General features: G+C 34.7%; 1 protein-coding gene across 1 annotated transcript; it reads right to left on the bottom strand.

The window, feature by feature from the left end:
- Nucleotides 1-335: 335 nt before the first annotated feature.
- Nucleotides 336-10,337, bottom strand: LOC132092602 (spermatogenesis-defective protein 39 homolog). The gene is made up of 19 exons (XM_059498903.1): nucleotides 10,228-10,337; nucleotides 9,873-9,965; nucleotides 8,658-8,766; nucleotides 8,445-8,576; nucleotides 8,324-8,362; nucleotides 8,187-8,251; nucleotides 7,436-7,492; nucleotides 6,976-7,068; nucleotides 6,824-6,857; nucleotides 6,627-6,729; nucleotides 6,403-6,430; nucleotides 5,556-5,629; nucleotides 5,403-5,478; nucleotides 4,462-4,584; nucleotides 2,118-2,159; nucleotides 1,534-1,710; nucleotides 1,366-1,455; nucleotides 1,182-1,286; nucleotides 336-988 (listed from the first exon to the last, which is right to left on the bottom strand). The coding sequence occupies exons 2-19, from the start codon at nucleotides 9,963-9,965 to the stop codon at nucleotides 968-970; spliced, it is 1,461 nt and encodes a 486-aa protein (XP_059354886.1). The 5' UTR covers nucleotides 10,228-10,337; the 3' UTR covers nucleotides 336-967.
- Nucleotides 10,338-11,115: the final 778 nt, after the last annotated feature.

The following is an 11,115-nucleotide window of genomic DNA, read 5'->3' as shown; positions in this document are numbered from 1 at the left end:
AATGATGCAGAATAGGACAATTTGAAAATATATGATAAATAAAAAAATACATTATTAAATCATTTCGATAAAAACAAAATAATAATGTTTAAATGTTAAATACATTTTGACAGTTGTTTTCCAACTGTTCGTCATAAATAAAAGTTGATTTTATTTTTTTTGGAAACCATTGTTACCATTCATGACTTTAGCTGTCATTTCGTGGCTGGCTATTATGATATTGTACAAATACCACAACTATAAACGAAAGCTGTAAAGTTTACACACATTTATGTCTATATATGAAAATAACAAAGTTGAACAAACTTAATTTTGTGGAAATCCAATGAAAAAGGTTATGTGACGCAGAGTTTATTGTAAGACCTAAAGTGATGCCACAGGGGAATTTCCCAGCTCTTACTGCTACTATACACTCAATTCGTCATCAGAAATCACCCTCCATTTACAGAAACTGTGGTTATCCTGCAATCGAGTCAAATCTGTACTGCTGAAACACTCAAAACATCTTTAACAGCTTTTATCTTACCAACATTCAAATCTTCAGTCACATATTTACCAGTAAACCTGTATAAACAGTTCAGTATCGTATTTTTTAATAAAACATAAAAAAAGAGGGGCAAGGTATGTTCAGAAATCCATATACGGGCAAACAAAAAGGTGTGAGGGGTTGAAGAGTATGTTGTTCATGTCAGCAACCACTGATACTCTCTTATTTCTTAAGAAATGTTCACCTTTAGAGTTGGCAGAGGGACACTTAGCAGTTTAATCACACTGAACAGATACATTTGCAAAAGAATCACTCAGAATGACTCACTCCACTGATTCCTGAAATGTTCAAATCCTGTGAGGTTCTCAGTCCGGTTTGTTCAGGATTAACTCAGTATTAAGCAGCTTCATTGTGTTTTTTGTGTAACATTGTCTGTTAAAGAGCATCTGTCCACCGCTGCCTCTTGTCTGGGTCCAATTGTCAGTTTTTCCATCTGATTTGCTGGAGTAAAAAAAAAAAAAAATTCTTCAATTTCTTCATTTTACACACAGTTTTGCATTGCAACAGATGAAGTGACCAGTAGAATTCACTGATAAATTACTGTAAGATGTTTCTCAAGATTTCTCCTCAAACCTACTCATAATACAATGTGAATAAGAAAATGTCTCAAAAGTGGAGGCTCACTTCCTCTTACCACATTATTAAGGAGTTCCTGGATCTTCCTGTATTCATGCGAGTCTCGTTCTAGCTTCTCTCTGTAAACAATAAGCTGCTGCCGGTCCTTCAGGTCTCTGTATGTCTGAATGAACAACACAAACGCAGTGATTTACACTGAGAAAGCCGTAAACGCTGCCAAAGTGACTCGAGAATGAACTCACATTGATGACGATGTCGTGGCATTTATATTTCAGAGCCCCGCTGAGTTTGAGGTCTGGGTCGTCGATGAGGTTCACGTACTCCTGCAGCACCTGCAGATCATGGGACAGCCTGATGAAGTGCACGCGAGGAAACGGAGCAGGTTTATTACAACATGGAAACTGACGTACGTTTACAGGGGCGCTGTTCTTATGCAGGATGTCCACCACTCTGTGAAAGCCAATGGGAGATCTTTTCTTGGTGTATCCCAGCCAGTTCTTGGTGTTGAACAGACTATCCACATCAAACCAGGACTTCAACTTCGCTCTTGCGCCAAGAGCCGTGAGAATGTACTGCTTTTCTGAAATCTGCAAACGTTTTTATACCGGACTTTAAAAAGTTTATTTAAGTTCCTTAAGAAAAAAAAATGGATGGTTAATTTAATTAGACTAAGACTAGTCTAAGTCTAGATACACTTGAATGAATTTGTTTCTAATGACTGTAGAAACATTTAAAGGTGCAGGTGTTCGTAGTCAAATATGAAAACTATACTATAATAACAGGAATCAAGATGACTTTGAAGAATGTTTTTGGTCACTTGACAATTCCCACACTTCCAGTTTTGATGACTTAACTATTGGTAAAAGTATTAGTACAGAATGAGTTAGTGTGTCCAGACGTTTGATGATGCTGTAAGTTGGTAAATGTTAAATACAATTAAGTACAATTTTAATCAAATATGAGTAATTTGATGACATATGACTGTTTATTTTACCCGGAAAGTTTTTCGAATGTTCGAAGGGCTGCTAAAAGTTCCCTGTAGAAGAAGAAAAGAATGAAAATGATTAAAATACAGTTGCCAAACAAGTATCTGGAGATTTAAACAACACTTTAAAATCTACAAATATCAAACCAGGAGACATTTATTTAAAAATGGCACTTTTCAGAAATCACACAATGAACCTTGTTAGGTTTCAGATTAAAAAAACAATAGATATATATTGTTATTTCTAAATGGCTAAAAAACTCTCTGAAGCTGTGGGAAATTAATATGTACAAGACAATGAATTAGTCAATTAGGAAATTAATTAGCCACAAAGTAAGCAAGCTCAATGTAATACAATAAATTATATATAAAATGAATCACGGTTTAAAAAAAAAGCTGCCAAATGTTTTGAACTTTAAAGTTAAGAAATGATTCCTGATCAGCAAATCAGCATCTAAGAATGATTTCTGAAGGATCATGTGACACTGAAGACTGGAGCAATGATGCTGAAAATTCAGCTTTGCAACACAAGAATAAATAACATTTTAAAATTCATTTTAAATCCTTATAATATTTCACAATATATTTAATCATTGCCTTGATGAGACTTCTTTTAAAACCAGAATCTTTCCGACCCCCAAACTTTAGAACAGTAGTGTACAGTTGTGTTCAAAATTATTCAACCCCCTAGAGACTGCAGTACTTTACAAATACAAGCTTTTCTGAAGATCCAGGATATAATAAAACTTGCATCTATAACAGTTCACTGGCATATTAAAAGTTATATTGTCAATATATAATGTAATATATTTGAGTTATAAGATTTTTTAATAATACTGCTATGTCATAATTATTCAACCCCTATTCAACATTGCTGTTTTTAAATCACTTATTTGTATGGTGGGGAATAAAACAGTCTCAAAACACAATTAAACCTTTAGAAACTCTATTAAAAACAGAATTAGCTTGAGCTGTTACACATACAGTTTGGCCCATGCATGTATTGAAGTTGAGTAGCAAAAATGTCAACAGAGATCTCACAAAAGCAAAAGAGAATAAATATCGTAGTACTTTAGAAAGGCTAAGGCTATATGATGATTTCCAAGACATTGAAAGTTCCTAGAGACACAGTTCTCAGCCTTATTTCTTAGCTTAAAGTGTGTTTTACCAGAAAACCTTTGAGAGGTTGTGGAAGAAAATGCACAATATCATAAAATGTTTAATCAGAGCAACTGAGAAAAAACCTGCAATGTACAGCCAAAGACTTGCAAGATGACCCGATGAAAGGAGGAAAACCATTTCAATGCAGTGTGTAAGAAAAACACTAGACAAGTATGACCTTCATGTTGAGACATCTTGATAAATACCACTCTTGATCAAGAAGAACAAAAAGCCAACTTGAACTTTATAAAATTCATTTGTGTAGACTTGTGGAGCTCTGGAGGAATGTTTTATGGAGTGATGTGACCAAACTGGAACTTTTTGGACCCATGGATCAGCGGTATGTCTGCTGCAAATAGTGGCAAAGCTCATAAGCAGAAGAACACCATCTCCATCGTCAAACTTGGAGGTGGATCAGTCCTGTTATGGGGTTTCTTTACTGTAGAAGGAAGTGGAAATCATGACTGTATGAAGGACATCATGGATTCTTTGAAGTATCAGGCCATTTTGACAAGAATTGTGATTCCTTTGGTGCAAAAACTGAAGCTGATGATCAATGGACTTTCCTGCAGGCCAGTCATCCCAAAGTACACATTCAAATCTACTACTGCTTGGTTCAGGGATCAGTCACAGAATGTACTTGAGTGACCTGTTCAGTCTCCAGGCTTAATTCTCATTTCAAATATCTGGTTGAATTTGAAGAAAGCAGTGGCAATGTGAAAACCAAAGATTATCAGTGATCTGAAAGCTTTTTCAGGCGTGGAATGGGCCAAGACTGTAGTAGAGAGGTGACAGAAGCTTCTAAACACTTACAGACAGCGTTTATTGGTGATTTTAAAGAATAAAAGATTCTGCACAAAGGGGGTTGAATAATTTTGAACATGAATGTTTAGAGCCAATTCAAATTTTATCATGATTCATCAATGTTCCATTCTCAGAATCACTCAAAAGTGTATTAACAAACTTTCTCTAATACTTTACTGATGCCTTTGTTAAACTGATTTCATAAAATGTTATCCTCCACAGCAAATTGTCTTGCAAGTCAAGGGGGTTGAATAATTTTGAACACAACTGTATATTGTAATACTTCATTATATTATATTTCTAGATTACATAATGTATATTAGAATATATTCCATTTGTCTGCATAATATTTTACAATTCAGTGCAGGAGTGAAGCAGGAGCTTGTACCTCGGACTCTCCATAATGGTAAAAGCAGGAGTAGTACAGTGTGGTGATGATTGGCATATTAAGGATGGACGCTTTTCTAGGGAACCTCTTAAAGATTTCTCCATCTGCCTTCTTGTCACTAGCCTGAAAAAATAGATCCACAAATAAAATAAAAAAATAATACAGTGAACACACCTGATACATCCTAATTAAAACTCTTCTGGGAGCTATTTTCTCACATTCAGTGCTCATATTAACAGATTCTGAAACTCACAGTGCATGTGCGTGCAGCAATGCTCTGTCTCAGAAGCAACAATGACAGTCAAGTTTCTGAGCTCAGCTTATTATATTTGCCAAATATTATGAATTTAGCAGAAAACTGTATAAAAAAAAAAAAGAACTACAAATTGCTTTATCAACACAATCTTGTGTCTGTATGAAAAAAAACTTAAACATATTACAATGGTTCCTAATTTGCCATTTATAGAAAAAAGGTCTTGGGCTACATGCAAGTTACAAAATCAATTAATATTTGGTAAATCTGTACATTTTATTATCTACCAGATTAGTAAAGATACTTTCAATACAGTAACCCAGAAATCAGACACAGGATGTGTGAAACAGAAAATACATGTCAAGACCTTCCCTGCCAATGACGTATTTAGCAATACCTAACCAGACTATAAACTGAATATATTATATTACATAGTTATTATATAGTAATAGTATATTACAGTATTACATTAACCTGTAACCGGTTTCATTACTCACATACTTCATACACTTCTCATGATCTTAATAAACTGAAACTAAAAATGAAGTTTTTTTTATGGACGGCTTTATTGATCACTACATAAAATTCATACTTTCATTTGTTTTATTTCATAATTTGAATGACTTGACTGTTATTTTAAAATGTGTGTAATATGATATAATATAAGTGAATAATAAACAACCGTCACCTCTATGATGATCTGCCTCTCGAGGAGTGTGTAGTGGTCTTGAACGTGAGTGGCATCATCTTGAGAGAAAGGAAGGCTGAGAACAAACAGAGAGATCCCACAGATCACTAAAGATCAGCAGGAGACTGTTGAATCAATCTGAAAGATCTTTACCTGAGGCAGCTTTTAAGGAAGTCTCTTCTTCGACCTTCATCTTTAATATTTAAGTGTTCTTTGTAATGCATCAACTGTTTAAAATAAAAAGGAAGACAGTTTAATGCATGTGATCAAACAGAAACTTTACTACAAATTACTGAAGAAATGAAGTAAGATGGAAACGTTGAAAAATACTTTTAAAACATTTATTAATTTTTGTAAATGTTAATTCTAACTTTTACTAATACATTATTAAAATCAAAAGCTGCGTCTGTTAATATTATTTAATGAACCTGAGCTAACATGAACTAACAGTGAACAATTGTATTTTTATTAACTAATGTTAACAGATGAATAAATATTGTTGCAAATCTGTTTATGGTAAATCTACTTGCTGTAAACTGTTACCAAAAATTTTATTAGAATGTCCAACTTCCTCTCTTTTCACTTTCTTTTTAGAAATTTAATGTCAATGAGACAAAAGCAGAATGTGGTCATTTTGTTAAGGCCATTTTCTTCCTCTTTTCACTTCCATGGTATTTAAACTTATTTATTTAAGTACTTTTAATCTAGATGAAAAATGTTTGCATCATCGGTTCCAGGTTTACTTTTCACAAGGGAAAATTTGGTACTACAGTGTATGTGTGTACACATGAAAGAGGAAGTGTTTGCATTTCAGTTAGTTAATATACTGGGCTCTCCCCTCAAGTTGAAGAAAGCACCCATGAATTGGGAGGTGCTTTTTATTGAAGGGAGTCAAATTTAGTCATATGACCTGGAGACAGCACTGCTGTAAAGGGTTGAGAACATACGGTCATGTGGGTTCTGATGTTTGTACACGTATGTAAGTGCAGTTAGTACCTACCGCCATATCTTCTGTCCTGCCCAGAGCCCTAAAATACAGTCATGTGACCAACGTTATAAACGTTATTCAAATAAAACACACAGCAATACAACTCAAATCAAATAAACAATGCAAAAATATGAAAAGATGCCAACTGCCCTTACAGAAAAACACTGAAGACACAACTATTTGTTAACCTGTTACTCACTACGAGGGGAAGTTAAATATCTAAACAGCAAACTTACTTCAGTAACTCGACCAAAAGCTTTTGCTCTCCCATCTCTTTTAAATAGTGAACATAATGACGCAAAGCCACATCCCTCGCCATTAACTCGCGAAAGAGGATTTCTGCAACAATGACAAAAAACAACAATCGTGACTTTCTAGAAAATATTTCACTTATTGTGAAAATGACAGAATGAAGCATCACAAAACATCTCACCTTTACTTAATGACTTTTTTAAAAATATCAAGACCTGCAATAGGAAAATGTAAATGATCAGTGAATAAGTACAAGCTTTTCCTATTGATATGCACCATCATAAAGTCATAGCAGTGCTTCCACATAGGGTGTGTGAGAGATGTGCGGCTCACAGCAGTGATGATGTTGCCATCATAAACAGCAACTGCTTCATCCAGCAGCAGAAGTTTGTCCTGAAGAGAGCGGAACTTTTCTAGAGAAAATGCCTGCAAAAGATTCATTTTAATAAGACGCAAAAAGCATATTTTTCCATGTACAAGCATTCAAAAGTGGTCATATATTCTGATTAAATATATATATATATATATTTTTGCAAGCTAAAATTGTTTTATTATATTACAGTAAATATTGTACCAGTGTTTGGTTCCTTTTGTTATTTTTGGAGGGTTCTTAAAAATGTGAAATGGAAATAACTGAGCCTCCACCTACTTATTAACTACTAAGAGAAAAAAACGAATGGCTTTATCCTGTTATATCAGACCTCCTGACTTCATCTTTAAACTGACTTTCTAGTGCACTAGAGCTTCAATCAGTAAATATCATTTCTATATACATCTCTTTGCTGCCCCCTACCCGTCCTTTCTGCATTCTCCTCACGGTTTCCTCAGGACTCAGGTCACTGACAAAATCCTATGACCATTTAAAAAACAAATCAATGTTAGAAACTTACAGAAAAAAAAAATTAATTACACAGTGAAAAGTTCTGGACAAGCTTAACACTATCATTCAAAATAGTACTTTTATTCAGCAAAGAGGCATTAATTGATCAAAGTGACTATAAAAAGTTGTTACATTTTCAAATAAATGCTGTTCTTTTGATCTTTCTATCCATCAAACAATCCTGAGCTTCTACAAAAATATTAAGCAGCACAACTGTATTTAACATGTTTCTTGAGCATCAAATCAGCATATTGGACTGATTTGAAGGATCATGTGACACTGAAGAAAGGAGTAATGATGCTGAAAATTCAGCTTTGCATCACAGGATTTAATTATATTTAATATTCAAATACAAAACATTCATTTTAAATTGTAATAATACTATTAAATTAATAGTACTATTTAACTGTATCTGTAGTGTTCCTGTGGCTCAGTGGTAGAGCATTGCATTAGCAGCGCAAAAGGTTGTGGGTTTCATTCCCAGGGAACACGTTAGGTAAAAAAGTTTAGCATAAATGCATTGTAAGTTGCTTTGGATAAAAGCGTCTGCTAAATGCATATATTTAATACAATTTTTAATCAAATAAATGTATCCTTGATGAACAAAAACATTTCAAATCTCACCGACCCCAAATGTTGCCATACACATGTCCATAGATATTACCTTTCCTTCTGACTTGGGCTTCCTCAGTTCTGGTGCATATGTTCTAGAAGATGTGTCGCTAAAAGCTAGGAAACAGTGAACAAACACACTTAATATAGGGCTAAATCTTTCTAAATGCTTCAGTGACTTGAACTTACACTCAGAGAAGGACTGGAAAGCACCAGGTTTGCTCTTCGCTGAGGGAACATAAACTAAATCAGACTGGTGAGTCTACAATGATTTAACTAAAACATTCAAGAACCCTTCGCTGTTGATTACCTTTAAACAGGGAGCTCAGGGAGTATCCAGACCCCTGTTTGGACAGTGATGGAGTGGTGTCTATTTTGGGGAAGCTCTGCTCACTGCCTGAGCGGATACTGGAGGCGGTTTCCTTCACAGACCAAGAGATGCCTAAACATAAAAACTGTTGAGCATCCAGATGAAGGACAGACAGTAAAGACAGTAGCAGAGATCAGAGAAAGGACTGCATACTTCCCACAGGTTCCCCACTCCAGCTGACTCTCTCAACATCATCCTCATCATCATCATCATCATCATCACCCACCAGGATGCTGTTCACGGCCCGTTTGGACTCTTTCAGCTTGGAAATAACAACACAACGTGTGGGCCGCACAGCAGTGAGAGTACAACATTGTATACAAAACACGTATTAACTTTAAAAACAGTTTGTGATTTTTAACAATCTTTCCTCACCAATGTCACCTTGTTTAATTTAATTCCTTTAATTTATCCACTTTAATGCACTATTTCTGTAAACACGTTCGTAATGTTCAAATACAAATACATGCTTTTGCTTTGACATCTGTTCAATAGCTAACAAAAAGCCAACGATTTAATTTCGGAAAGAACATGCTCCACGATCTATTTGAATTCTATAGAGAAACTGAATCTTTAAAATGCTATAAGGAAAATATTATCTAAAAGCAATCTTGGAGAAAACAATCTTGCACCAGCACTACAAACATATATTAAAATCTTTTTAAACTATGCATGACCACCGTTACTAGAATTTATCACATTTTATTGTACTTGCTTATTTGTTGTGGTAATTTTTTTTAACCGATAATAGATAATATGTTAAAGGAATAGATTTTTCCCTATAGATGTTAATTTAATTTTTTAATTTACATTTTTTAATTAAGATGTATATTACAACTGTGGCATGTTGTAGCTATTGCTTCTAAATGTGCAGGATGTTGTTTTTGATTAAAAAAATGCTAAAAGATTAATAAAAAAGTCATTATTGGACTGTTGAGGATTAATAAGATAGCCTTATTTTTATTTAAAAAAATAAAAATTTGTTATAAATATAAGGCTGTTTGACGTGAGGCCCCCTCAAGTACGGGGCCCCAGCTGCAATACATTTCTAACATTTAGTATGAATTAAGACTTTACACTGATTTCAGTTAGACTGACTTCTCATGGCATGTTGTATTACTATAGATCCATAGCATAAATAATATAAAATACATGATATAATATCCTATGTAAGTAATTGTTAAGGCTATTAATTTACTGGAGTTATGTTAGCAACCAACCTTGTGTGTGTGGATGATAGCACAAATTACCGCTTAGAAAAACATAAACAAACCAAAGCTACGCCCTTGGTTTTAGGGCTGAATGGGTCTTAAAGTGGTAAACAGGCTTTGGACGCCATAGAGCTCAACTGAAACACAATCCACTGACCTGTGAAAACTCGTCGTCTTCATCATCAAATGTGAACGCTTTAAATTTGGAGCTGTTCCAGTACTCATCATCCTCTGGTTTGGCCCGTGTCATCTGAAACACACACACAAATACCGCTTCATCTGATCTAACGTTATCTGTGGCACCGCGGAGGCTCAGCTACACGACACATCTGTCTCTTTATTTATCTGATATCCATATGCTGCTGTCATCTTAACCTGCCACTGTGGCATTTCGTGCTTCGCTAAGATTGTCATTTGTAAGAAGCATATGCACCCGCTTTATTTTGCTGCTTAGACCATGACAAACAAAAAAGGGCAATATGGTTTTTAAAATACCGATATAACAGACTTACCTTTGAAATATTACAGTGAAAATCGACACATGAAACGTCAGATTTCTTTTCTACGAGTTCCTGGTTTTAACATGTCGCCAAAATAAAAGTCCGAGAAGTGTGTGCGTGTGTGTGTGTATTACAAAAATGCTGTATTTTAAGATATTAAATAAGATATTAAGATATTATAGTTATAAATAAATACAAAATTCTAAAATGATATTTTAAGGAGTCATATGATGCTTTTTTAAAGAGCATTATTTTGTGTATTTGGTGTAACAGAATATGTTTTTCAAGTACTGTATATTGTAGGTCCTCTATGCCCAGCCTCTCTCAAACACGTTGTTTTCTACAAAGTCCCTTCTACTGACAAGTGCAGTCTGCAATTTTTGCTTTTATTGGTAATTTGTGCGTTCCAAACTGTATAAGTTATATCGCCCTCAGAAGGGCACTTCGGAGTGCAAACAATTCATAACCGAAATTCTCACTTCAAAGGGCCTCTCTTATGATGACGGTGCCTCTGTGGGCACGTGATTATGACGCAGAAGGGCACTTCAAGAAACAGTTGTTTGAAGCTCTCACTCTGGAGGGTATAGGGATGTACCTTTCCAAATGGAACCAGGGCCTCTCTCTCTCTCTCTCACACACACACACACTTTAGTCTCTGCAACTTTACAGATCTTCTTCATGCACAAAGAGTTTGTAACACTCCAAAGAGAAAGGACAAATTTTAATCGCATCATATGACCCCTTTAATGTAAAAATGCTATTTTTTTTTTTACAATGGCATTTTACATAATTGTTTTCAGGCATTATTGTTAGCTATTTTTCCCCCAAGTAATTCATGCTCTCACTTTAAAATCAAATTGTTAAATTTTTCATAGAGAGATAGAGAGAGGGAGAGAGTCA

Source organism: Carassius carassius, chromosome 18, assembly GCF_963082965.1.
Source record: "Carassius carassius chromosome 18, fCarCar2.1, whole genome shotgun sequence".
Taxonomy (NCBI): Eukaryota; Metazoa; Chordata; class Actinopteri; order Cypriniformes; family Cyprinidae; genus Carassius; species Carassius carassius.
Note: the sequence above shows the minus strand (reverse complement) of the source record. Positions and strands in the feature narration are given on the sequence as shown.